The sequence below is a fragment of the Perognathus longimembris genome, chromosome 1 (genome assembly GCF_023159225.1).
Source record: "Perognathus longimembris pacificus isolate PPM17 chromosome 1, ASM2315922v1, whole genome shotgun sequence".
Classification (NCBI taxonomy): domain Eukaryota; kingdom Metazoa; phylum Chordata; class Mammalia; order Rodentia; family Heteromyidae; genus Perognathus; species Perognathus longimembris.
In genome coordinates, this window is record NC_063161.1 from 253,968 (window position 1) to 281,788 (window position 27,821).

The 27,821-nt window shown below is 49.9% G+C and overlaps 2 protein-coding genes and 1 long non-coding RNA gene across 5 annotated transcripts; 2 read left to right on the forward strand and 1 right to left on the reverse strand.

Moving 5' to 3' along the window:
• The first annotated feature begins 7,365 nt into the window (after window positions 1–7,365).
• Window positions 7,366–10,593, forward strand: Chkb (choline kinase beta). 2 transcript variants are annotated; one of them, XM_048353520.1, is made up of 11 exons: window positions 7,366–7,750; window positions 7,949–8,057; window positions 8,255–8,368; window positions 8,554–8,687; window positions 8,852–8,947; window positions 9,087–9,145; window positions 9,230–9,311; window positions 9,443–9,551; window positions 9,665–9,704; window positions 10,054–10,135; window positions 10,305–10,593. In XM_048353520.1, the coding sequence occupies exons 1-10, from the start codon at window positions 7,524–7,526 to the stop codon at window positions 10,119–10,121; spliced, it is 1,038 nt and encodes a 345-aa protein (XP_048209477.1). In that variant the 5' UTR covers window positions 7,366–7,523; the 3' UTR covers window positions 10,122–10,135; window positions 10,305–10,593. The 2 variants fall into 2 exon arrangements, with proteins under 2 accessions (XP_048209477.1, XP_048209472.1); XM_048353515.1 differs by having other exon boundaries at window positions 7,371–7,750; window positions 9,665–9,768.
• LOC125356823 lies at window positions 8,657–10,405 on the reverse strand. 2 transcript variants are annotated; one of them, XR_007211965.1, is made up of 3 exons: window positions 10,277–10,405; window positions 8,889–9,035; window positions 8,657–8,799 (listed from the first exon to the last, which is right to left on the reverse strand). It is a non-coding gene; the product is annotated as an uncharacterized LOC125356823 (long non-coding RNA). The 2 variants fall into 2 exon arrangements; XR_007211964.1 differs by having other exon boundaries at window positions 8,667–8,799; window positions 8,878–9,035.
• Window positions 10,594–10,863: 270 nt separating the features above from the next.
• Cpt1b (carnitine palmitoyltransferase 1B) lies at window positions 10,864–20,238 on the forward strand. The gene is made up of 19 exons (XM_048353504.1): window positions 10,864–11,431; window positions 11,722–11,888; window positions 12,217–12,356; window positions 12,632–12,809; window positions 13,019–13,120; window positions 13,306–13,443; window positions 13,526–13,603; window positions 14,744–14,851; window positions 14,927–15,011; window positions 15,925–16,120; window positions 16,453–16,638; window positions 16,957–17,062; window positions 17,142–17,258; window positions 17,660–17,824; window positions 17,905–18,039; window positions 18,122–18,274; window positions 18,768–18,881; window positions 19,450–19,542; window positions 19,692–20,238. Exons 2-19 carry the CDS (start codon window positions 11,748–11,750, stop codon window positions 19,773–19,775), a joined length of 2,319 nt encoding a protein of 772 aa, XP_048209461.1. The 5' UTR covers window positions 10,864–11,431; window positions 11,722–11,747; the 3' UTR covers window positions 19,776–20,238.
• The last annotated feature ends 7,583 nt before the right edge of the window (window positions 20,239–27,821 follow it).

The window sequence follows — 27,821 nt, forward strand, 5'->3', positions numbered from 1 at the left end:
GGTCGCGCCGTGGGCCCGGCAGGCGGGGCGAGGCTCGAGCGGTTCGGGAGCGAGGCCCGGGAGCGGCGCCGGTGACGGTGCGCCGGCGGCCCGCAGGCCGGCGTTAAGTTGGCGACCAGCCCGCGGCGGCCCAGGTCTGCGCACCTCGAGTCGGACGGCGCGGGCTCTGCCTGCCCGGGGCGGCTCGCCCAGCGGGGCGAGCGGGGCCCCGAGCTCGCCCACGCCGCCTAGAAACCCCAGAGCGGAGCTACTTGTGGGAGCGGTTCCGCGGAGCCCAGGAGCTGTCCGCGCCCGGGTGCTGATCAGGACGGGGCGCTGTCCCCCGAAGGGTGCTGACTGAGCCAAGCTCCCGAAACACGCTGACCAGGGCAGCCATTTTCCCCACCGGTGCTGACCAAGGAGGCCAGAGCCAGAGCCAGACAGCCAGAGGCCAACACTGAGCTTTGCATGCACGGTAGAGACCGCGTAGTCCACACAGAGGTATGGGTGGATGGTCCTTCAACTCAAACACGGCTTCCTGAGACCTGTTCCTGTTCTTGACTCAGTTTAGGGTACCGACAAGCTTGCTAAGCTCAGGGAGTGAGACGTGGTTGGAATGGAGCAAGATGAACCAGCTATGAAAATCGAGGAGGGGAATAGTTTAGATGAAAAAGTTGGGAGGAGGAAGACTAAGGATGGTTTGCGGAGATTTGGCCTGAGTTTCCTCAACTGTACAATGACATTTCCCCTTTTCTCATGATGGAGTTTATATGAGAGGTATAATTGAGATTTCCTTAACCCATAGGGTTCTCTTACTGCACTTTTCTATGTTGGTACCTGGGCTTGAACTCAGAGCCTTGCACTGTGGCTTGGCTTTTACACTCCCAGCAGATCCTCTAAAACTTAAGCCACAACTACAGCCCAGATTATTATTATTATTATTATTTGCTAATAAAATGGAGACAGTGTCTCGCAGACTTTTCTGCCTGGGCTAACTTCAAAATGAGAAACTTGGATCTCAGCCTCCTAGGTAGCTAGAATTGTAGGCATGGTTCACAGGCACCCGGACTTTATGGTCCTTTTCTTTAAGGCATGACAGTATTGTAATCTGTAACTTTGGATTTCATATGCAAGCATACTAAAATGATACGTTTATCAAAAAACTAAGCCTGGGGCTGGGGATATAGCCTAGTGGCAAGAGTGCCTGCCTCGGACACACGAGGCCCTAGGTTCAATTCCCCAGCACCACATATACAGAAAACGGCCAGAAGGGGCGCTGTGGCTCAAGTGGCAGAGTGCTAGCCTTGAGCGGGAAGAAGCCAGGGACAGTGCTCAGACCCTGAGTCCAAGGCCCAGGACTGGCCAAAAAACAAAAAAAACTAAGCCCCTCCAAGCCCAATAAACCTATTAGGAAATGGGCAAAAGAGCTAAAGAGAGACTTCACAAGAGAAGATATAAAAATGGCAAAGAAACACATGAGGAAATGCTCAACATCCCTGCTAGTAAAGGAAATGCAAATAAAAACAACCCTGAGATCCCACCTCACCCCAGTTAGAATGGCCTATACTCTGAACTCAGGAAACAACAAATGCTGGAGGGGCTGTGGGGAAAGAGGAACCCTTCTCCATTGTTGGTGGGAGTGCAAATTAGTACAACCACTTTGGAGAACAGTATGGAGGTTTCTCAAAAAGCTCAATATAGACCTACCCTATGACCCAGCCATACCACTCCTAAGCATCTATCCTAAACAGCAAAACCCAAAATATCAAAAGGACATTTGTACTTCCATGTTTATCGCGGCACAATTCACAATAGCCAAAATTTGGAAACAACCCAGATGCCCCTCCACAGACGAATGGATCCAAAAAATATGGTACTTATACACAATGGAATACTACATAGTGATCAGGAATGGTGAAATATTGTTATTCGCAGGGAAATGGTCAGAACTCGAACAAATAATGTTGAGTGAGACAAGCCTAGAACACAGAAAACAAAGGGGCATGATCTCCCTGATATATGACTGTTAACAAAGGGAGACGGAGAGACAGTAGAGACCAAGTCTGTGAACACTGTATATGTGCTTGATACATTGTATATTGCATATGGGTCTACCTGATCTAGACAAGGGATGGAAAAACAGGTTGTAAGATATCACAAGAAATGTACACACTGCCCTACTATGTAACTGCACCCTCTTTGCACAACACCTTGTAAAAAAATTTATGTTCAATTAATAATAAAAAATATATAAAAAATGATACGTTTACGTTAATTACATTAAAGTATATATGCTTTGTGCTATATTATGCTTCTTTGCTGCTGAGGATGCTTGGAAGAAGTTAACAATGCAAAATAGAGGATTAAGTTCAACAAAGCAGTTGAATGTGCAATGAGAAGCAGAAGGACCAATGAACTGGTTATGTGTTATGGTTTCATAACTCACTACCAAAGTTTTCTCCTCCCAGTGAGAAGTAGAAGGAAAATATTTGACATAAGTGACACCGTATGCTTAGATGGCTGAGTCAGAAAGGGCTGTGCAGCTTCTACCTGGCCCTTGAGACCATCATACTCAGAGAGAAGACATTGGGGTGCTGAGGACAGTTTGAGCTACCAATGGACACTTAAGTATCAATGGCCAACCTGTGGGGAGCCATCTCAGATACTTAGCCTATCTCACTTAAGAATACATGCCAATCTTAAGAGTTAAGAATTCTCATCAGTGGGGCTGGGGATATGGCCTAGTGGCAAGAGTGCTTGCCTCATATACATGAGGCCCTAGGTTCGATTCCCCAGCACCACATATACAGAAAATGGCCAGAAGTGGCGCTGTGGCTCAAGTGGCAGAGTGCTAGCCTTGAGCAAGAAGAAGCCAGGGACAGTGCTCAGGCCCTGAGTCCAAGCCCCAGGACTGGCAAAAAAAGAAAAAAAAAAAAAAAAAAAAAAAAGAATTCCCATCAGTGATTCCAGAATCTATCAAACTTTAGGCAGAGAGCTAGGCACTGATGGCTCATGCCTATAATCTAGCTAATCTAAAGGCTGAGATCTGAGGGGCCAGGCTTGAAGCCAACCCAGGAAGGAAAGTCTATGAGATTCTTGTCTCCAATTTACCACCAAAAAGCCAGAAGTGGGGCTATGGCTCAAGTGGTACAGCAATAACCTTGAGCAAAAAAAAGCTCAGGAAAAACTCCAGGCACTAGGTTCAAGCCCTAGTACTAGCACAAAACTGCTTTAATCAAGCTATGTCTCCTGGGCTAATGTCAGGGTTTTTGGTACAATTTTGCTACACAGACCACAGGGTAGGTAATGGTAAGGCACTGTCAGAATGCTGTCCTGGGGCTGGGAATGTGGCCTAGTGATAGGATGCCTGCCTCGCATGCATGAATCCCTGGGTTCAATTCCTCAGCACCACATATATATAGAAAAAAGCCAGAAGTGGCGCTGTGGCTCAAGAGGTAGAGTGCTAGCAGTGAGCAAAAAGAATCCAGGGACAGTGCTCAGACCCTGAGTCCAAGCCCCAGGACTGGCAAAAAAAAAAAAATGCTATTCTTACTTTTCTACCATCTACTACTTTCCTGCACCTTCAAACAAATTATACTGTGTGTGCATGTGTACGCGCCTGCACTCTCTCATGGAGCAGTAGTAGCCTCCAGCTTAAAATACTTGACAACATCTTGCTATGCAGTTCAGACTGATGGCAAACCTGTGATCCTCCTGCCTCCACCACCAGAGCGATGGGATTTCTGGTGTGTGCCACCACACCTGGTTCAAATTGGCCTTCTAATTTTAAATTTTAAAAAATATTTTGGGGTATAGCTCAAATGGTAGAGTGTCTGCCTGGCAATATGAGGCTCTGAGTTTAAGCCCTAGTACCACCAGAAAAAATAACACATCACAACTTAAAGTAAGGCAGGCACCAGTGGCACATACCTGTAATTCTAGCTACCCAGGAGGCTGAGATCCCAGGACAAAGGTTTAAAGCCAGCCTGGGCAGATATATCCTAGAGACTCTTATCTCCTCCAATTAACCAGCAAAAAGGCTAAAAGTAGGAGCTGTCCCTAAAGTGATAGAGTACCAGCCTTGAGTGAAAAAAAAAACAACAACTGAGAGTGTGAGGCTCTGAGTTCAAGTCTCAGTACAAAAAGCAAAACTTAAAATCTGGAGTTGGTGACTTATGTCTTTAATCTTAGCTACAGGATTATAGGCTAAGAAGCTAAAGTTTCTCAGTTTGACAGCCCGAGCAGAAAAGTCCAGGAGAGTCCATCTCCAATTAACTAGCAAAAGCTAGACTAGCCATATGGCATGAATCATAATATAGTAGCTGAGTACCAATCTGATGAGTTTTGGTATAGATTCATTTCACACTTTTTTCTGCCTGAGGTTCATGGGTTTTAACTATATGAATATCTTATCTGTGTGGAAATTTCACAGCCATTATCTCTTTAAACAGGTCTCTATTTACATACCTATTTTTGAGACAATCTTGCTATGTATCCCAGGCTGAGTATCCTGAGCTCTCAAATTTCTGCCTCAGCCTCCCAGGTACTACAATAGAAGCACGCACTAACACTTCCTTTCTGGGGGCTGGGAATGTGTCTTAGCAGTAGAGTTCTTGCCTAGCATACACGAAGCCCTGGATTCGATTCCTCAGCACCACATAAACAGAAAAAGCTGAAAGTGGCGCTGTGGCTTAAGAGATAGAGTGCTATCTTTGAGCAAAAAGAAGCCAGTGACAGTGCTCAGGCCCTGAATCCAAGCCCCAGGACTGGCAAAAACAACAAAAAAACAACAACTTCCTTTTTGAACTTCAGCTTGGCTTTTTCTGCACTGACTTCAAGCAGTGATCCTCAGATCTCAGTCTCCTGCATAGCTAGGATTACAGGCATGAGCCACTGGCAACTGGCAACTGGCTCTGTTTAGTTATTTAAGATCCCTATATATTCTTGTTATTAATTCTTCATCTGTTGAATAGCTGGTGACGATTTTCTCCCATTTTGTGGATTGTCTTGGTTCTGATCTCTTCTTGGTTCTGATCTCTCCTTCTTTCTTTTTTTTTTTTTTTTTTTTTTTTTTTTTGCCTGACCTGAGCACTGTTCCTGGCTTCTTTTTGCTTGCCACAGCACCACTTCTGGCTTTTTCTAACACAGATAACTGTGTGATTTTATATTGAGATCTTCTGTTTCATTAGTTTTCATGTCTGTTTTAATCCAGTGCCATGCTATTTTTGTTACCGTGGCTCTGTAGTATAATTTGAAGTCCACTGTTGTAATACTTCCCAAGTTTCCTTTTTGCTCATGATTACTTTTGCTCTGTGGGAATTTTTTTTTTTTTTGGCCAGTCCTGGGGCTTGGACTCTGGGCCTGACTGTCCCTGGCTTCTTTGTGCTCAAGGCTAGCACTCTGCCACTTGAGCCACAGCGCCACCTCTGGCTGTTTTCTGTATATGTGGTGCTGGGGAACTGAACCCAGGGCCTCATGTATAGGAGGCAAGCGCTCTTGCCACTAGGCCATATCCCCAGCCCCTCTGTGGGATCTTTTATGCTTCCTTGTGAATGTTTGGATTTATTTTTCTATTTCTGTGAAGAATGGCATTGGGACTTTGATGGATATTGCATTAAGCCTGTAGACTGCTTTTGGTAGTATGGCCATTTTCTTGATGTTAATTCTGCAATTCATGAGCATAGGTCTTTTCATTTTCTACTGTGTTCAATTTCTTTAAGGTTTTATATTTTTCATTATAGAAGTAGTTTGCCTCTGTTATGGTTAAGTTTATGCTCAGGTAATTTGTGTTTTTGTGGCTACTGTAAATGGAATTTTCTAATTTCTTTCTTAGCTTGTTTGCTATTGCATATAGAAAAGTGACAGATTGGGCTGGGAATATGGCCTAGTAGCAAGAGTGCTTACCTCATATGCATGAAGTCCTGGGTTCGATTCCCCAGCATCACATGTACAGAAAATGGCCAGAAGTGGCGCTGTGGCTCAAATGGCAGAGTGCTAGCCTTGAGAAAAAAGAGGCCATGGACAGTGCTCAGGCCCTGAGTCCCAGGCCCAGGACTGGCAAAAAAATAAAATAAAATAAATAGATAAAACAATGTAATTAATGGGGCTGGGAATATGGCCTAGTAGCAAGAGCACTTGCCTGGTACACATGAAGCCCTGGGTTCGATTCCCCAGCACCACAAATATAGAAAATGGCCAGAAGTGGCGCTGTGGCTCAAGTGGCAGAGTGCTAGCCTTGAGCAAAAAAGAAGCCAGGGACAGTGCTCAGGCCCTGAGTCCAAGCCCCAGGATTGGCCAAAAATATATATATATATTATTAAGGTGTTGTACAGAAGGACTACCATTTCATAAGTCAGGTAATGAGTACATGTCTCTACTTCCTTTACTTTCCTCCAGTTTTCACAAGTTATTTTCCATGTTAACTGAATAGCATGACTGCATTTTATTTTTTCTTCCTCCCTTTGTGTCCTTCTTACACTCCCCCACCAAGAGAAAAAAACCCAAAGCAAAAACAAGCACTTTCATCAACAATAAAAGCAACAACAAAAAAACCACCCATGTCTCCATTTTCTGGAGTTTGTTTCAATAAACAGTATTTTAAGTGTTCAGAGAAGTTAAAACTTTGTGTTCCCTAAGCGTATCCTCTTTCGTCTGTGTCAGTGCCAAGAGTCCCGTATAATTTATCAAGTCCAGTTATATTTTTATTTTTTTAATTTATTTATTTTATTTTTTGCCAGTCCTGTGGCTTGGACTCAGGGCCTGAGCACTGTCCCTGGCTTCCTTTTGCTCAAGGCTAGCACTCTGCCACTTGAGCCACAGCGCCACATCTGGCCGTTTTCTGTATATGGTGCTGGGGAATTGAACCCAGGGCCTCATGTATACGAGGCAGGCACTCTTGCCACTAGGCCATATTCCCAGCCCCCAGTTATATTTTTAAATTTTTATTGTAAAGGTGATGTACAGAGAAGTTACAGTGGGCTGGGAATATGGGTGGTACAGTGCTTGCCTCGCATACATGAAGCCCTGGGTTAGAGTCCTCAGTTACCACATACACAGAAAAACCCAGAAATGGCGCTGTGGCTCATAGGGTAGAGTACTAGCCTAGAGCAAAAAGAAGCCAGGGAGAGTTCTCAGGTGAGTTCAAGCCTCGGGAATGGCAAAAAAAAAAATTCAAATAGGTTACAGTTACATAAGTCAGGTATTCAATACATTTCGCGCCAGCAGTCACCAACACTCGGCCGTAACTTTACGCACACGCCCCGCCCACGACGCTTCTGATTGGCTCAAAATAATCTCGGTTCCAGGCCACCGTCCAAACAACGGCCAGTTTTAGGAAGCCACGCCCTCGCCAAGGGCGTGACCGAACCAGGGCCCACGGTGACGCGCGACTTTGGCCTTCGGTAGCAGCTTCCGCCTCCCTCCGAGGCGCTACGGGAAAAGCGGAATAAAACCGGAAAGAGTAGATTACTGCTGGAGAGGATAGACCGGCCGGAAGTAGGGTCGAGCGAGGCCGGAAGGAGCCGAACCCTCCCGAAGGGCGCTGAATGCAGCTGGGCGTTGGGCCTGGTGGATCCCACGCCATGGCGGCGGAGGGGTCAGCTGTGGCCGAAGGTGGAGTTGTCAGCAGCTGCCCGGACGCGGCCCCAAGCCGGCGGCGAGCCTCGTCGCTGTCTCGTGACGCCGAGCGCCGAGCCTATCGGTGGTGTCGGGAGTACCTAGGAGGGGCCTGGCGCCGAGTGCAGCCCGAGGAGCTGAGGGTTTGCCCCGTGAGGTGGGAGGCCCGGGGTCGAGGGGGGGCCCCGGGGGCCCTGCGGACGCTTCTGCCGCGACGGCCTCCGAGTCTTCCAGAGGCTGGGCTGGGGGGCGGGGCCCGGCGGCAGGCAGGGGCGGGGTCCGCGGGACAGGGTCCGGCTCGGGTCCAGCGGTGGGGGGCGGCTGCCGACTGAATGCGCTGTGTGCGGATCTGCAGCGGAGGACTCAGCAACCTGCTCTTCCGATGTTCGCTGCCAGACCACCTACCTAGCGTTGGCGAAGAGCCGCGGGAGGTGTTGCTACGGCTGTACGGGGCCATCCTGCAGGTGAGGGAAAGCTGCTCTCCTTTAAGGGTGCAGTTTGAAAACTCCGAGGCTCAGGGGCTTAAGTGACACACCTCCTCATATAGAGCCTCCGGGCACTAAGACCTGAAGTTCCAGCTGCGAGGGAGAAAGCAAGCCTTCTTATATTTATGTGCCAGGGCCACTTACCTCCCGTCCCTAACTGTGCCATTTTCCTTTAGGGTGTGGATTCCTTGGTCCTAGAAAGTGTGATGTTTGCCATCCTTGCAGAGAGGTCGCTGGGACCCCAGCTCTATGGAGTCTTTCCAGAGGGCCGCCTGGAACAGTATCTCCCAGTACGAGCTCAGTCCTCTCCCCACATTACCTTCTTCCCTTATTCCCTGTTCTTCTCCCTAATGTCTACCTTCACATCCCAGCTAGGGCAATTCTCCCAAGATCTTGGTCTCCCCCAGGTTCCCTCCCATCCCTTCCCCCCTCCTGCCCCAGCCCCTTCACCATCCTGATAGGTTCCTGGGTACAGAGCCGGCCATTGAAAACTCATGAACTTCGAGAGCCATTGTTGTCAGCAGCCATTGCCATGAAGATGGCTCAATTCCATGGTATGGAGATGCCTTTCACCAAGGAACCTCACTGGTTGTTTGGGACTATGGAACGGTGAGTCAGGTTTGTAACCCAAACACCTGAACTCCCATAGGTGTGTCCAGCCCTCCAGTTGAGTGGATCAAGTGTCCCATCATCTTCCTTGGGCTGTCAAGTTTCTTGGCCTCTGAGTAAAAGGATAGGTAACAGAATGACTTACCCAATATTTTGGACCTCAGGTACTTAAAGCAGATCCAAGACCTACCTTCCACTGACCTCTCCCAGATGAATCTACTGGAAATGTACAGCCTGAAGGATGAGATGGGCAACCTCAGGTGAAGGCAGGCAGGATGGGGGAGCATCATACCAGGCACATACAATGTCCTCCCCAGGATTTGTTGGTGGCAGGAGTCAGGGCCTCACCTGTGAGAGTAACTTTAATTACTCTAGACCCATGTCCGTCTACCTCTGCAGGAAGTTGCTAGATTCTACCCCATCACCAGTGGTCTTCTGTCACAATGACATCCAGGAAGGTAAGACAAGGCTTTTGAGACTTCCAATTCAAGCTGGAGAGGCCAGAGGACCCCAACGTGACCAGAACCCCACTCTTTCCCCAGGGAACATCTTATCGCTCTCAGACACAAAAAATGTTGATAGCCTCATGCTGGTTGATTTTGAGTACAGCAGTTATAACTACAGGTAAGGCTGGGAGGGCAGTCTCTTATAGATGTGTATCCCACAAGACGCTGGGAAAACAAGCTAGACCTTTATCTCTTCATTCCAATTGCCCAGGGGTATCTGGGGATTAAATTTCTACCTTGTTTCCCCAGGGGCTTTGACATTGGGAACCATTTTTGTGAGTGGGTTTATGATTATACTCATGAGGAATGGCCTTTCTACAAAGCACAGCTCACAGACTACCCAACTCAAGAACAGCAGGTATGTGGATCAAAGGCTGGGAAACAGCTCTAGTATCCCAGAAAGGGTATTAACTGGGAGGGAAGTACTCCCAGTGGTTTCCCTCGTTCCTGATTCCTGTCCATTGTTCTCAGCTCCATTTTATTCGCCATTACCTGTCTGAGGTAATGAAAGGTGAGACTCTCTCTCCAGAGGAGCAGAAAAAACTAGAAGAAGATATGCTGATAGAGGTCAACCGGTGAGGAAAGAGAGGCAGGTTGGGAGTCTGGGAGAGGCAGAGGAACAGGGGATTGCAAAGGGCTAGTACAGAATGGGCTTATGATTATGAGACCTGAGATAGCCAGCCAGCCTTAGCTGGTGGGAAGAGACAGTTTGAAAGTGGGAAGTTAGGACTGGATAGGTATTAGGAAAATGAGGGCGAAATTAGAGCCTCTAGGACTGGCTGGCCTGGGGGAGGGGATCCAGGCAGAGCCTTGAGTGCTCTTGAACCACAGGTACTTTTCCTGCCCCTCCCTTGCCCCAGGTATGCTTTGGCTTCTCATTTCTTCTGGGGTCTGTGGTCCATCCTCCAGGCATCTATGTCCACCATAGAATTTGGTTACTTGGTAAGTATCAAGGGAGTGGGCATGTTAATTGAGAGCTGGGGAGCAACAATAGGTATATCTCATCCAGGAAACTGGGTGGTCCAAGGTGGCTATAAACAAACCGAAGCAGATGTGCAGCATGCTGGTTCCAAGCCTTCTCACCACTTTGTGGGTGGGTTTCCTTCCCTAGGAGTATGCCCAGTCTCGGTTCCAGTTCTACTTCCAGCAGAAAGAGCAGCTGACCAGCTTCCACCCATCATCCTGACACTCCAACTGTCATTCCTCAACTTTCTCCTTGGACCCTCCAGGGCAGGACCTTGGAGGGAGAGACAAAAGGACAGGAGCCCCTGGGGACTGGACTGTGCCCTCAAATGAGCCTGGTTGAGAAGGTTGACCTCTTCCCCAGTTTGTGTAGGTGCCCAAAGTGGGCAAGTGGGAGCCTTTGGATTGTGTACCTTAATAAATGAGCGGTTCCTTCACAGCTGTCTTGTATGTGCTCAGAAGCAGAAATACCAAACAGGAATACACAGATAAATGCATTAGCCACTCTTCTGTTCTGGGCTTAAAAATGGGTGTGGGTCCATTCTACCCACTGAGGTCCTCTGTTCCTCCAGTTTTCCCTAGCTCAAGCTTAGAAATCACAAGAACTAGGAAGCCTTGGAGGGAGATATAGAGACTGACACAGAGCCCTGGGATGCAGCTGCCATCCCAGAGCTCCAGGATCAAGGAACAGGCAGCATGGCTGACTCCACAGTGACCTTTTCCCTACATTTGGCTATTTTTAGCCAAATAATGCCACCATCCTCACGTGAGACCCTTTGCCCCACCACCACCCCAGCTCAGTCCTTTGAGCAACCTTCAGCTTGCTTGAAGAAGCCCTGCCCACCTTCCCTAATTCCCACTGCAGAAGGGAAGCGATTCTGGTATAGGGCCCCTCTCCCGGCCGCCCCTCCCCCTCAGTCCTCCGTCTGTTTTCTCCACCCCAATTTAGGAGTGGGTGTCAGGTTCTCAACAAGGGTGGGGCCGGGGTGGCCAGGCCTGAAGGACGTGGGGACACAGGCCAGAGTATCCAGCTCCATACTCTGACAGAAGCAAGCTGAGCCCGAGCTGTGAGTGGAGACGAGTTCGGTGGGGCCCTGCAATACCCAGAGCCCCTCATTACATCCCAGCCCAACACCGGAGGGAAGACGACTCTAGCGTGGAGCTGAGCCTGGGAGCACCGAACCTCCTCTTCGTCCAGGAAGACTGCTTCCTGGGGCGCCTGTCCCCCACCTCGAGGCTGCCCTTCGCTGCCCTGTGACCCCTGGAGCTTTGAAGGTTCCCTACCCCTTTTCCAGTCCCTGCACCATTGTGGCTAGATGTGTCCGGAACGCTGCCGCGAGGGTTCTGCAGCGGCGGTTGGCCAGGCTTGTAGCGACCGGGCAGAAGGGCAAAGGCGCGCAGCAGCAGCGTTGGGGCTCTCGGGCTTGGGCCCGGGAGCGGCCGCTAGGGAAGCTGGGGCCAGGGAAGGGGGGGGGTGGGCCTGGGGGCGGGGCCTCGGCGCTGGGGGCAGCCCTGGGTCTGGGCTGAGCGCGCCACACACTCTTCTGCCCACCCCCCCTTCCCAGCTTCCAGGTGCGGACCAACCCCCAGGATGGCGGAAGCACACCAGGCTGTGGCCTTTCAGTTCACTGTGACCCCAGAGGGGGTCGACTTCCGGCTCAGTCGGGAAGCCCTGAAACACATCTACCTGTCTGGAATCAACTCCTGGAAGAAACGCTTGATTCGCATCAAGGTGGGGGTATAGGTGATTCTCCCGGGTTCTTCAGCAGGTGCACAGAGGGGCTGGATGTCTGCTGTTGCCCCATTGTCAGTGTCTGTCACCACTTTGGCCAACAGTGCTGCTGGGAACAGACTTCATCAGTGCAGAAGTCTGAGGAGTGATCAAGGTTTGATGGGACACTAGGGGTGCTGGAGGTGTGAGTGTGTGGAAGGAATGAGAAAAGCAGAGCAGGCAGATGAGACAAAAAAAAAAAAAGACTAGAAACCCCTTCCTAGGACCTCAAAGGAGCCTGATTATCTTAACCTTCTGCTCAACAAGGATGACTGTTTCTGCTCCACAGAATGGCATCCTTAGAGGTGTGTACCCTGGAAGCCCCACCAGCTGGCTGGTCATCGTCATGGCAACAGTGGGTTCCTCCTACTGCAAAGTGGACATCTCCATGGGTCTGGTCTGTTGTATCCAGAGATGCCTCCCTGAGAGGTAAAAAGTCAAGGAGCATAAGTGTCAGGAAAGAGGACTAGGGTAGTTCCTGAGCTAGTCAGATTCAGGACAGCAGTCCATAATGGCCCCGGGGGTGGGGGGCAACCTTCCCCCAGGACCACCATATCAGCTGGTATTTGATACACTTAGATCTTATGCCCAGAGAGGTTCTTGCCCTTTATGTCTCTAACAAGACAGTTCATCACTAACAATTCAGAATTCTCCTAATATTGCCTCGAGTGGATTCCTAGCATCCCTCTCCCCTTGTCTCATAGGTGTAGCCCCTATGAAACCCCACAGTCTCGGGCACTTCTCAGCATGGCCATCTTCTCCACGGGGGTCTGGGTAACAGGCATCTTCTTATTCCGACAAACTCTGAAGCTGCTGCTTTCCTACCATGGGTGGATGTTTGAGATGCATGGCAAGACCAGTCATGCCACCAAGATCTGGGCTGTGAGCAGAAACATTGGAGGGTGCAGCCGTATGGTTTGAGACCCCAGGAATTTCATTTGGGGTTCTGAACAGGAGGGGAGAGATAGACTGGGCACTGGTGCCTCATGCATGGGTTTATCCTAAGGGGGATGGGATGTTCTGAAGGTATCAGTCATTTGCTGATTTGTGCTTCCTGCCTCCCACCCCAATGCTCTGCCCTGTACCTCTAGATCTGTGTCCGCCTTTTGTCCAGCCGGCGGCCCATGCTCTACAGCTTCCAGACATCTCTGCCAAAACTTCCTGTGCCCAGTGTGCCAGCCACAGTTCAGCGGGTAAGGGCCTGGGTACTAGTGAGCATGGAAGCCTGGATTCAGAGGCTAGTTCAAACATAAAAGACTGTTTCCTGTAAATAGTTGGCTTGAGAGTACTGGGGCCTGGGTAAGGAGACAGAGGTGGGAAGAGGGTTAAGACAGCCATTGATGTCTGATTTTATGGTAATGATAATTTGGCTGGACAGTACCTGGAATCTGTGCGGCCCTTGTTGGATGATGAGGAATATTACCGTAAGGAGACACTGGCCAAAGAATTCCAGGACAAGATTGCCCCCAGGCTGCAGAAATACTTGGTATTCAAGTCATGGTGGGCAACTAACTATGTAAGTTTGCCCTCTTGAGCTTGTCCTTACCCACATGTCCTGACTGCCCCCTCCCCAGCTCTAACCTCCTGCCCACCCACAGGTAAGTGACTGGTGGGAAGAGTACATCTACCTCCGAGGCAGGAGCCCTCTCATGGTGAACAGCAACTATTATGTCATGGTAAGAACCACAGCCAGATTATACAGGCTTCCTGTGTGTGCTTAGCTCTTTCCCTAGCTCTGGGGCAAGCTCTGGGACAGCCCATAGACCTTGTAGATGCTTCCATCGGTAGAAAGGGGTTATAGAAGTGAGGCTTGAAGGAAAATGAGAGGAGAGGAGATCCTGGAAGAATAGTCCAGAGCAGCATAGAGACAGTGGGGATCCTGAGGACCAGGGAATATTCTGAGAATGGCTGAATCTCTCTCAGCCTTGCTGTGTCAGACTCTGCCATTTCCTGCCTTCATTCCTGCCTTGGCTTCCCAGTCACAGGTTCCCAGCTGTTTTGACACAATTTCCAGGGAACTTATGCAAACCTGTCTTGCTTTTGTCCCTTTGTGGGGCCAGACCTCAAGATGAGCACCATACTTCTTATCTTGGCACTCAGAAAGTCACTGTGTGCCTGCCCCATGTGATTGGCCTTTCTCCTGACTGCCCTCAGCATAAACCTGTGTACCACCTGCTGGTCTCTCTGCTGTCCTGTGCCCAGTCTTTCCTCTACCACTGTCGAAAACATACTACTAGCCTGCGAGGATTCCCCTCCTCCATAAATGCTCCTTCCAGAAGCATGTACACGGCTTTCCAAAGGTTTCAAGCTGTTTTGTTTTGTTTTGCCAGTCCTGGGCCTTGGGTTCAGGGCCTGAGCACTCACTGTCCCTGGCGTCTCTTTTCTCAAGGCCTAGCACTCTGCCACTTGAGCCACAGCGCCACTTCTGGCTGGTTTTTTGTTTTTGTTTTTCTATACATGTGGTGCTGGGGAATTGAACCCATGTCTTCATGTATATGAGTCAAGCACTCTTGCCACTAGGCCATATTCCCAGCCCCTCAAGCTGTTTTGTGTGTGTGTGTGTGTGTGTGTGTGTGTGTGTGTGTGTGTGTGTGTCAGAATTATTTCTTTGAATTAAAACAAGTAAAACATGAACAAATAAAGTAAGTATAAAGAAAGCAGAATGTTAGTTATACATTTCTGGAAGTTCACCCTTACAGCATGTAGAATGGGCTAGAAAGAGGAAGTGTAATACCTTAGGCCCCTGAATAAGTTCGTGAGACCTAGGCGACACACAGATAGAGGTGTCAGCCCTGCAGGATCTGCTTTGTCTATAGGACCTTGTGCTTGTCAAGAACACAAATGTGCAGGCAGCCCGCCTAGGAAATGCCGTCCATGCCATGATCACATATCGCCGCAAACTGGACCGTGAAGAGATCAAACCTGTGAGTTGCATCAGGGTTGAAGGTGGGATGGTGAGGGGAGGTCTGAGTCTGAGCCATACTGGACTTTTCTCCCAGGTGATGGCATTGGGCATTGTGCCCATGTGCTCCTATCAGATGGAGAGGATGTTCAACACCACTCGCATCCCGGGCAAGCAGACAGGTACAAGACCACAGCCAGGCACCCAGGCTCCCAGCTGTGGTCCTACCAGGAATAGGTGCCCAACTACCTACTTACTATTAAGCATTCCTGAGTCTTGGGTCATGGATATGTAAGAAGTTGTCAGTTTGTGACAAATACTAGGTATTATTTACCTGCATGGTGCTAGATCCCAGGGTACCCAGAACAGAGCCTCTCCCCTCCAGGGCCTCCCTATATATACATGGGAAGATAGTTGTGTGAATAAAGTAATGAGAGTCTGTGTATTAATGGCTTATACCTATAATCCTAGCTACTCAGGCTAGGATTTTGGATTGGAACCAGACCAGGCAGGAAAATTCAAGAGACTCTTATTTCAAGCCAGCAAAAAGCCAGAACTAGAGGCATGGCTCAGGTAGTAGAGTGCTAGCTGTGAACATAAAAACCAAGAAAGAGTTTGAAGCCTTGAGTTCAAGCTTCAGTATTGGCACACACACACACGCACATACGAGCATGCGAGTGTGCATACACAGGAACAGTGAGAGGAGCACTGCTAGGTTAGTGGAACTCAGAGAAAGCACAGTCACCCTAACCAGAGCCTACAGAGGAGGCAAAAAGGGTTTGCCTGGGGATTAATGGAGGCAGCAAACTTCTCTGTTTCTGGAACTGCTGCTTCAGGAAGTTTGTAGAATTAACCCAGCACTTTGGTGTCCTTAGATTGTTGTGAGAGGTAGGATACAGCACAAGCCCTGCTTAGCACAGAGAGATCTGCTCTTGTGGGATAGAAGGCCCAGGGCAGAGGCAGGTCAAGTATCATCTGACTTGCCAACTATTACGTAGTGTGAAAGAGGTGGCCCCTTTCCAGGGCTGGGTCAGGGAGGGAGGTGCTCTTCTCTTCGAGGCCTGGCCTCAGCCTGCCCACTGGCCTCTGTCACAGATGTGCTGCAGCACCTCTCAGAGAGCAGGCATGTGGCTGTCTACCACAAGGGCCGCTTCTTCAAGGTCTGGCTCTATGAGGGATCCCGCCTGCTCAAGCCTCGGGACCTGGAGATGCAGTTCCAAAGGATCCTAGATGACCCCTCCCCACCTCAGCCTGGGGAGGAGAGGCTGGCAGCCCTCACCGCAGGGGGAAGGTATCTGGACCTATGGGGAGGCTTGTCCTGACCCAGGTTCAAGACCCCATGAAGAGAGGAGCTTGGCCCTTTCTGTCATGGTAGAGTTGGGGCCAGAGGTACAACCAAGGAATGGGGGCACATAGGACCTAAACAGTGAAGGGCACTGGTGGTAAGAGTAGTAGATAGCTGGCATATCCACCCTTAATATATGTTGCATGGAAGGTGGGCATGTTCCAAGATACCTAGGTGCCCCGACCTCACCCCATTTCCAGGCCCAACCAAGGTCCTGGGAAGTACCCTGAACCAAAGTGCACATTGGCTCCACTGCTCACCTTCCCTTGTACTCCCAGGGTAGATTGGGCACAGGCACGCGAAGCCTTCTTCAGCTCTGGCAAGAACAAGGCTGCTCTGGAAACCATTGAGCGTGCTGCTTTCTTTGTGTCTCTGGATGAAGAGTCCCACTGCTACAACCCTGACGATGAGGCTAGCCTCAGCCTCTATGGCAAGGCGCTTCTGCATGGCAACTGCTACAACAGGCATGTGCTTGGCCCCATGGGCTAGGGGGTAGGGGTTGACTGGAGGGTGGGGTGAAGGCTAGAAGTTAGGATCAGACTCAGGATTATGGAAAAGGAACATGGCTAGTGGCTAGGTAGTATTATTGCTTAGAGTTAGTGATTATAGTCAGGGTTAGAGTTGAAAGTCAGAAATCAAGGTTGTTTCAGTTAAGTTTGGGGTTAGGGATAATGGTTAGAAGTGAGAATAAAGTGGTATTACTTATTAACATTAGGATTGAAGGCTAAGGGAAATGTGTATGCCCCACCTCTGGGTCATCCATGCATCTACTCCTCTTGCAGATGGTTCGACAAGTCTTTCACTCTTATTTCCTTCAAGAATGGTCTGTTGGGCCTCAACACAGAACATGCGTGGGCAGATGCCCCCATCATTGGGCACCTCTGGGAGGTAACAGGCCTGGAGGGGGGACCAGGAGGACAGACATTAGTGATGAGCTTTATTTCCTACCTTAGCTTTCTCCCTTCAGTTTGTCCTAGGCACTGACACTTTTCACCTGGGCTACACAGAGACTGGACACTGCCATGGCAACCCAAACCCTATGCTTGCATCTCCTCAGCGGCTGCAGTGGGACCTTCCTGAACAGGTGTGCCAGCCAGGAAGGGGTAGGGCCAGGTGCAAGAGTGATCAGTTCAAATTTCTCACACACACTCGTACCCTCACCACGTGGACTACCCCCTCCAGGGAAGGGACAGGAGCTTCTCAGAGAAATGTGGGGTCCAAACTGTTCACAAAGAAAGCAGAAATTTCAGGGCTGTCTGTACTTGGAGGCTGAGGTATATGGCTCACATCTATGGCTCTTGTCATTGTAGCACCCAGCAATGCATACACTTTGCCTAGACTCATTCTACCTTCCTTATGAGTCCCCTCACATCTAAAGACATTAGGCTCTGCCTTTTATCAGCAAAACTTCATGCCTCCTCAATGCAATCTGGAGGCCTGCTTGGAGGGCTTTGTCACAAATTGACCCTTTGCATGTCTCCTCAGTGCCAAGCTGCCATTGAGAGTTCCTACCAGGTTGCTAAGGCTCTTGCAGATGATGTAGAATTGTACTGCTTCCAGTTCTTGCCCTTTGGCAAAGGCCTCATCAAGAAGTGTCGTACCAGCCCCGATGCCTTTGTGCAGATTGCCCTGCAGCTGGCTCACTTCCGGGTAGGAGCCTCTTTGGGCTGTTGAGTGGGCAAGGCAGCTCCTAGGTCCACCTGCCAGATTCATCCCTCTCTATACTCCAGGACAAGGGCAAATTCTGCTTGACCTATGAGGCCTCAATGACCAGAATGTTCCGGGAGGGACGGACGGAAACTGTGCGTTCCTGTACCAATGAGTCCACAGCCTTTGTGCAGGCCATGATGAAGGGGTCCTACAAGGTGAGCTGTGTTCCACTGCTCTTTACTTTCCTATGCATCAGGGGACAGGGCCACTCTTCATCCTTCTGCATTTACACCCCAGAAAGAAGACCTCCGAGATCTCTTCCGGAAAGCTTCTGAGAAGCACCAGAACATGTACCGCTTGGCTATGACAGGGGCTGGGATAGACAGGCACCTCTTCTGCCTTTATGTAGTCTCCAAGTACCTGGGCGTCCGCTCTCCTTTCCTGGCTGAGGTTAGTGTTGTTGCTGGATGTGTCCTCTATCTACTTGCCTTTAGGCCTAGGAGCTCAGCTTTCTTGAGATAGTACTCTGTATGTCCAGCTCCCCTAATGTAGTCCTAGAGGTCAATGGAAGCTTTCCCATGCTACATGCCACCAGGCTTGCAGTCCTGGAACTGTTCCTGCAGGTTCTCCTCATGAAGTCACTAATCTCATGCTCTGTCGGGTAGTACTGGTGCTGGAGAGAAGAGGGGGTTAGAGTTAGGGATGCAGAGGGATGGATGGAGAAGTTAAATGGATCTTAATTGACCAAGGTGGGTTCACATGCTAAGGTGGTACAAACAGGCCATGGGGGAGCAGGGAACAGTAACCCAGGGAGCTATGTGTCCTATGTGTCCATTTCTGTATCCTCAGGACAGTCTCTTTCTTAGAGCAGGTCTTTAGTACAATTTAAACAGGTGCATGCTGAATGCCTAATGTCTGACAGACTTTGGACTCCCTATTACAGGTGCTCTCAGAACCCTGGCGCCTCTCCACCAGCCAGATCCCTCAGTCCCAGATTCGTATGTTTGATCCAGACCAGTATCCCAATCACTTGGGTGCTGGAGGTGGCTTTGGCCCTGTGAGTGCCCCTGAAGGGTGATGGTGGTCAATACTGGGGCCCTAGAAATTCAGTGCAGTGTGTGCGTGCATGCATGTGTGTGTGTGCGTGTGTGTGCGTGTGCGCTCGCACATATGTACATGTTTGCACCTTGACCAGACCAGACAGGACAGGAACACCTTGCTTAGAGGAACCCTGCAGAAAAACAATGGTAGCTGTCAGCATAGGCAGACAGGTACTAGGGCCCACCAATCTCACGTGGCTCCATAACATGACAATGCTTTATTTGCAAAGGACATAACCATATATTAGGCCCTTTTGAGCAATCTCAATTCCTTACTGAGACATTCAGATAGTTTTGTTTGTCAGAAGACTAGAGCTCCTCCTGGAGCAAGGAGGCAGTATAGACTTTGAACCCCCTGATGGAAACAGGAATCCTAGATCTTAGCATAAGGAGCACTGTTTCCTGGGGTGGGAGGTAGGGTCCTGACATCAAGAATGCAGCATCTAGGGTTGAGGACTTTCGCAAATCTTAGGGAAGACCAAGTACATCAGCTTTCATGTCCTCTGACTCACCTTTTGTCTTCAGGTAGCAGATGACGGCTATGGCGTTTCCTACATGATTGCAGGAGAAAACACTATGTTTTTCCATGTCTCTAGCAAGTTCTCAAGTTCAGAGACGGTGAGTCTTCCCTGCTACGTGGCCTGAGGCGAGGGGCTACATGGGGCAACCCAAGAGCATACTGTGTCTCTGATTAGTGAAGAGTCCTGTTTGTGGGAGCAGGGGTGGGGACTGACCTGAAAGTGTGTTTGAGCTCTCAATTCCTACAGAATGCCCAGCGCTTTGGAAATCATATCCGTCAAGCCCTGCTGGACATTGCTGATCTTTTTCAAGTTCCCAAGACTGACAGCTGAAGGATGGAGAAATGCCAGCTGCCCTTTCATCCCTCACTCTGTGGAGGAAGGGGCCTATTGCCTGTGTGCAAGCATAATGTGTGGCCTTGCATGGGTGCCCAGCTCCAAGGACAGTTCTGGCAGTAAGTGCTCCACAGCAAATGCTGCTCCTTTAGGGCCCAGATGGAGGAGGGTTGGAATAAGGAGGGAATTTTGATTTTTTCTTGGTAGATATTAATAAAAATAAGGCTGTATAAGTTGCTCAGCCCTTAGGTGCCTGTGTTTTGTTTGGGAACTAGAAGGCCCTCCCTCTTCCCTAGCTTAGGCCAGAAAGGTGACAAAGGAAGGGTTGGAGCTTAGAGACTGTTCATGAGGAATTTGTGATTTGAAATGTGTGTCTCTGTCTGCTAAGTGACACAGGCTCTGAATTTGTTGTCCACACCCTCATGTACACTTGGAATAAATTCATGCTTCAGAACCTTCACCTGTTCTGTGGGACTCCTTCTGTTTGTCTGCCAGAGGGTGGGATGTACCTGCAGCTCATGAACATGCCCTCTGCACCCCTCTAGGCTAGAGTACATCCGTAAAGAGTTCCTTCTTATCCCCCCAGGCCTGAGGTCTGGCTACCAGGTTATTTAGTCTGTGAGGACATAAAGGATATCCTGGGACAACATTTTCCTCTCAGGCTTTTCTGTTAGAGTAACAGGAGTAAATAATTTTTATGAAAAGTAAGTAGACGGGGCTGGGAATATGGCTTAGCGGTAGAGTGCTTGTCTAGCATGCATGAAGCCCTGGGTTCGATTCCTCAGCACCACATACACAGAAAAAGCCAGAAGGGGTGCTGTGGCTCAAGTGGTAGAGTGCTAGCCTTGTAAAAGGCCCTGAGTCTAAGCCCCAGGACTGGCAAAAAGAAAGAAAAGTAAGTAGACATTGCTTCATGTTGGAATGAATCTGGAGCTCAGTGTTTTCTGGATCCCCAAAACCCAGAAGTGAATCAGATTCAGTTCTGGGCCTTCATTTAGAAATCAAGCAATTTGGGGGTATTTATTAGCACAAACATAGTCCTGTGCTGGAAATTAAATGACGTTGTGAAGTTCAGGGCTGAGAATATGGCCTAGTGGCAAGAGTGCTTGCCTCGTATACATGAGGCCCTGGGTTTGATTCCTCAGCACCACATATACAGAAAATGGCCAGAAGTGGCGCTGTGGCTCAAGTGGTAGAGTGCTAGCCTTGAACAAAAAGAAACCAAGGACAGTACTCAGGCCCTGAGTTCAAGCCCCAGGACTGGCAAAAAAAAAAAAAGTTATAGTTACATAAGCTAAATAAGATTTTTGTTTTCCAGTCCTGGGCCTTGAACACAGGGCCTGAGCACTGTCCCTGGCTTCCTTTTGCTCAAGGCTAGCACTCTGCCACTTGAACCACAGCACCACTTCTGGCCTTTTCTATATATGTGGGGCTGAGGAATTGAACCTAAGGCTTCATGTATACGAGGCCAGCACTCTTGCCACTAGGCCATATTCCCAGCCCCTAAATGAGATTTTTTAAGTGTTAAATTTGACTTGCCTATAAGAAACATCTGTGAAGGGCTAAATAGAGCTCTGGGCTTCTTTTTTTCAAAGTTTTATTATCAAACTGATGTACAGAGAGGTTACAGTTTCATACGTTAGGCATTGGATACATTTCTTGTACTGTTTGTTACCTCATCCCTCATTCCCCCCTTCTTCTTCCCCCTTTCCCTTTCCCCCCATGAGGTGTTCAGTTCACTTACACCAAACAGTTAGCTCTGGGCTTCTTATAACAATTTTGAAGGTTGTTATAACCTTGAGAGCAGATAAAGGGATTTCCAGGCAGAGGCTCCTAACCTCTTGGAAACTCCTGTCTCTTTTCTTTTCTTTCTTTTTTTTTTTTCCAGTAGGAGAGATTGAACTCTGAGTCCTAAATTTGCTAGACAAGCATTCCAACCACCTTAAATATGCAACTAGCCCTGTTGTTTTTGTCTTTGAGACAGAGACTTGCTAACCTTGTCCAGGATGCCCTTGAACTTGGGATCCTGCTGTCTCTGGTTCCCTACTAACTAGGATTACATACACTAACACTAACATACTCTAATATTTCTGGCCTACATGAGTTTATAAAAGTATAAGTATGAGGGAAATGAAAGCCTGGCTTGAGTGGTACAGCGCCTTTTTTTTTTTTTTTTTTTCCCCAGTTCTGGGCCTTGGACTCAGGGCCTGAGCACTGTCCCTGGCTTCTCTTTGCTCAAGGCTAGCACTCTACTTGAGCCACAGTGCCACTTCTGGCCGTTTTCTGTATATGTGGTGCTGGGGAATCGAACCCAGGGCTACATGTATAGGAGTCAAGCACTCTTGCCACTAGGCTATATTCCCAGCCCGGTATAGCACCTTTTGAGCCAGTGCCAGGCCTTGAATTCAAAATCCCAATAACAACAACAACAAAAAGGTAAAGCTGTGGGCTGGGCTATAGTGGTAGACTGTTTACCTAGCATGTGTAAGGCACCGTATTTGGTCTCTAGCACCAAAAAAAAAGAAAAAAAGTATAACTATGCTCACAAAAGTTTACATTCCATTCCATATCCAAGCTTTCTTGAACTTTCAAAATATTTTTATAGATTTCTGATTCTTGTGGGTGCCTGTGTAACCTCCCCTATAAAATGTCTGAGCTTTGGTAGTTTGGGGAGGTTACCCAATCTCCAGAAGAATAGTTAATAGAGAGTTTCGACAAACTCATTTAACATTTTGAAATTCAGTGCTTGAAGTTCTTACATCAGGTTCATACCTGGTTAAAATAAGTCAGAGTAGAACCTATAGTGCTAAAACTGTATATAAATCATCCTCTAGTGATCATCAGACCCAAATAAAGCTCCTTTATGTCCTGGGAGTTTGGAACTCTGCATCAGTTGAGATTAGCAATCTTAACAGATAAATCTTACAATTTAATTGGCTTGCTGGTCACTGGTGACTCATACCTATAATCCTAGCTATGTAGGAGGCTGAGATCTGAGGACTGCAATTCAAAGCCAGCCTGGGCAGGAAAGTTTGTGAGCTTCTTCAAAAAAACTACCCCCAAAAAGCCAGAAGTGGGACTGTAGCTCAAGTGGTAGAGTGCTAGTCTTGAGCAAAAGAAAGTCAGGGATAGTGTCCAGGCCCTGAGTTTCCAGACTGGCAAAAAAAAAAAAAAATTCATTTGCTTAACCTAATATAACCTCAACTCTTGTTCAGACCAAATCCAATTGACTGAGATTGTTCTGCTTCATACCATTATTTGAGGATTTCGTTTGACAGAAGCCCTGACTTCAGAATCAGGTATATAGAGCAGGCATATAGGGGGAGAAGAAGAGAGACCTCACCTGGAAGTGATGCAGTACATTATCTACATCCTACAGGCCAGAACTCATATTCTAAGAAAATCTAAGTCATATAGTCTGGCTGTGTTCCCAGTATGTACTGGAAACATTTGGTGATAATTAACTGGTTTCAGATGCAAAAGGGCATGGACATTATCAGACTGACATCTCCTGGACTTCCTGAAAGCTAAACTTTCATAGCCTAAAGACTGAACAATGTTGTAGAGAGCACAGCTCCATCAGCTCGGCAGAGTACTTAACTCAAGGCCACCTACACTCCAGCCAAACCTATTTTTCCAGAGTCTCCTCTTTCATTCCCTCAAGGAAGGCAAACACATCCAAACCTTTGCCTTTACCCTCAGTAGACATGTTTCCTGGAACCCTGGTCCCTTTTTCAGACAGGTAAACCCCTATTCTTCCTCAAGGCTGACTGTATTACCCATCAGAGTTAATCCTAATTCATGTTTTCCTGGGGTATTATTATTTTTAAAATCATTACTGGCCTGTCAACACAAAAGGAAGAATAATTGGAAGTATGAGGGCAGCTCATAGATAGGAAAGGACAGTCAGAAAACCAGTTCCTAAGAGGCAAGAGCCTACCAGCTTATTAAATAAGTATGGCCCAGGCAGCAGTCTCCCCAATAAATAGATTCTGTGTCCATAACTGTATGGCTTAACTTCAGCTATTTTCCTCCTCTGAAATTAGTCTGCTAAGGATTATAAACTTTGAGAGAAAATTCAGTAGGCCCCAGTTTTAGTGGAAACCAGGAAGTTTTTAGAATGATTCAAATGAACAGGTGTTCAAAGCCAAATTGGCGTCTTCCACTCTTTCCTATCTCAGCCCGTATCACCTTTCAGCTACTAAGCCATTTCTCCCTCACCTCTCACATTACTAAGCCCTGTCGAATCTGCCTGTTAGTACACTTTACAACTATTCATTTATTTTATCCTCATGACTATGTATACATGAATTAGTAAGTCTGTTTTACAGATTAGAGAACTGAGAGTAAATAGTAGAGCCAGAATTGAACACAGAAAGGCTGGCTTCAGGCCCCAAATTCTAAACTACTTTACAACCATGTGAAATTCATTTTCATATGATTACAGGAGGTCTCTGAAATATATTCACTCAGTAAGGATCAGAAAACCCCCCAGACTTTGTTAGGAAAAGCTGGAGGAGAGGCAGAAAGTGAACTCTTCTAGCAAAACTGGTGTATTATGTTGCTGAAAGCTTATCTAATCCTGCCCTCCCTTTATTTTTCCTTCGCCCAATCTCCTTAATTACTGATCTTTTTGTCCTGTTGTATTTTTCTAAATTGCTATAACAATTTTGTGGAGTGTGGTGAAGAAAAATATAAATAAAAATATATTTCCAAGTCAAAAAAAATCTGCCTGTTAGTATTTTTTCCCACTCCAAGCTGAGGTCTAAATTCAGGGCCTTGCACTTGCCAGGCAAGCACTCTTGCAATAAGCTAGATCCCCAACCTCTCAAATCTGCCTTTGAAATCACTTTTGGTGTAGTGTATTTCCTTCCTCTAGAACTATGCCTTTGTCCACACACCCATAGTTATATATACCCAAACAGCAGCATCTCCATCCTGTCTCCAGAAGCCAGAATTCTTTTTTTAACTTTCACCCTAGTCTTGGGTTGGCCTTGTACAGCCTTCTCCCAACCAGAGCTTTATTCTCATGGCTACTAACTGCTGAACTGCTCTATTGCCTGTCCTTGCTAGCTCTGTGCCACCTACTGGCCCGAAAATAGGAGTTCAGACAGACGCGGGCTGGCACCAGAGACAAGCGCTTTTCAACTTTATGTGCGTGTGTGTACCCCTGCATCATCCCCCTGAGCTTCATCCCCCGTCTCATTCCCGAGATTTGGTCTCAGACTCTGGAAGGCAAGTGTGACAAAGTTGACCACACATAGTAGTGGTGAAATTGGAAAGAATGGACATTTAGCGGATGTTTACAAGCACCTTTTATGCCGAGTGTGTCCTGAACACTAGCGACACCGTGGCCGGCCAGGGCCCTATGCACATGGCCTTACACAGAGACACGTAAGTGACGGACATAATGTTCAGGAGCACATGGCCTTACACAGAGACACGTAAGTGACGGACATAATGTTCAGGAGCCACCGGGCAGGTCCCGCCACCGCTCATCTTGGTGGCCCCTAATTTCATTTCCAGTCTAGCTCAACTTCAGGCCGTCCTTATCCAGGATGCGCCCACTGGAGACCACAGAACAGGCACTGCTGGGGTAGGCCCCGCCCCTTCCTCCAGGGAGGTCAGCCAATGAAGGCTAGAAGCCGGTTATAAGGGCGGGTCTAGTAACGGAAAGGGGCGGGGCGTCGTTGATGGGAGCCAACTTCTGCCTCAGGCCGCCAGGGTCAGCGGAGCCGCCAGCCCAGCGGAGCGCGGGCCCAGCCTGAGGTGAGCGAGGCGGGCGTGCCTGGGGCACGGACCCTTCCAGTGCGCCCCCACCCCCGAGTTCCACCTGGACCCTGAGGCGACGTCCTCAGCGGGGTCCACCACCTCACACCACCTTACAGATTCCTCACCTGTATGCCTCCCCCACAACCCAGGCCTGTCACCTCTGACAGCTGGGACTCCTCACCTCAGCCTCCCACCCCACACCCGAGGGCCCCTCAGCTCAGCCTCCCACCCCACACCCGAGGGCCCCTCACCTCAGCCTCCCACCCCACAGGCCCCTCACCTCAGCCTCCCACCCCACACCCGAGGGCCCCTCACCTCAGCCTCCCACCCCACACCCGAGGGCCCCTCACCTCAGCCTCCCACCCCACACCCGAGGGCCCCTCACCTCAGCCTCCCACCCCACACCCGAGGGCCCCTCACCTCAGCCTCCCACCCCACAGGCCCCTCACCTCAGCCTCCCACCCCACACCCGAGGGCCCCTCACCTCAGCCTCCCACCCCACACCCGAGGGCCCCTCACCTCAGCCTCCCACCCCACACCCGAGGGCCCCTCACCTCAGCCTCCCACCCCACACCCGAGGGCCCCTCACCTCAGCCTCCCACCCCACACCCGAGGGCCCCTCACCTCAGCCTCCCACCCCACACCCGAGGGCCCCTCACCTCAGCCTCCCACCCCACACCCGAGGGCCCCTCACCTCAGCCTCCCACCCCACACCCGAGGGCCCCTCACCTCAGCCTCCCACCCCACACCCGAGGGCCCCTCAGCTCAGCCTCTCACCCCACAGGCCCCTCACCTCAGCCTCCCACCCCACACCCGAGGGCCCCTCACCTCAGCCTCCCACCCCACACCCGAGGGCCCCTCACCTCAGCCTCCCACCCCACACCCGAGGGCCCCTCAGCTCAGCCTCCCACCCCACAGGCCTCTCACCTCAGCCTCTCACCCCACAGGCCCCTCACCTCAGCCTCCCACCCCACACCCGAGGGCCCCTCACCTCAGCCTCCCACCCCACACCCGAGGGCCCCTCACCTCAGCCTCCCACCCCACACCCGAGGGCCCCTCACCTCAGCCTCCCACCCCACAGGCCCCTCACCTCAGCCTCCCACCCCACACCCGAGGGCCCCTCACCTCAGCCTCCCACCCCACACCCGAGGGCACCTCACCTCAGCCTCCCACCCCACACCCGAGGGCCCCTCACCTCAGCCTCCCACCCCACACCCGAGGGCCCCTCACCTCAGCCTCCCACCCCACACCCGAGGGCCCCTCACCTCAGCCTCCCACCCCACACCCGAGGGCCCCTCACCTCAGCCTCCCACCCCACACCCGAGGGCCCCTCAGCTCAGCCTCCCACCCCACACCCGAGGGCCCCTCACCTCAGCCTCCCACCCCACAGGCCCCTCACCTCAGCCTCCCACCCCACACCCGAGGGCCCCTCACCTCAGCCTCCCACCCCACACCCGAGGGCCCCTCACCTCAGCCTCCCACCCCACACCCGAGGGCCCCTCACCTCAGCCTCCCACCCCACACCCGAGGGCCCCTCACCTCAGCCTCCCACCCCACACCCGAGGGCCCCTCACCTCAGCCTCCCACCCCACACCCGAGGGCCCCTCACCTCAGCCTCCCACCCCACACCCGAGGGCCCCTCAGCTCAGCCTCCCACCCCACACCCGAGGGCACCTCACCTCAGCCTCCCACCCCACACCCGAGGGCCCCTCACCTCAGCCTCTCACCCCACAGGCCCCTCACCTCAGCCTCTCACCCCACAGGCCCCTCACCTCAGCCTCCTCACAATGTACATCCCAAGTCCTCAATTTTTCACACCCTGACACTGTGCATCTCAGCCTTGCAGTCAACCCACAGCCACCCCCATGCCATGAACTCTAATAATAAGGCCTCTTTGCTCCACTTCAGCTCATATCCTCTCCCTGGATGTTCTTTCCAGATCTATCCTTTCTCTGAGATGCAGAGAAACACACAAACATCTCTGAGATGTGGAGGCCATAGCCTCCATTCTTTTTAGCTGTTTCTTTCTCAATTCCCCAATCTATGTGTCCCTCAATTCATAGAAATATGTGTTTATGTCTACATCATCCTTAGTATCATCTTGCTCTCTTCTTAAACTGATCTCTTATGCCTCATTGTCCTTTCCTGGTCTATCTGCCATAAATGTTTTGTACTTCCAGGCTTGTTTTACTCCATCCACTTACTCTGTTTCATTCTAGGGTTCCTGAGGGACTGTAGCCATGCAGCCTTATCCACCCCACTACTGCTTCT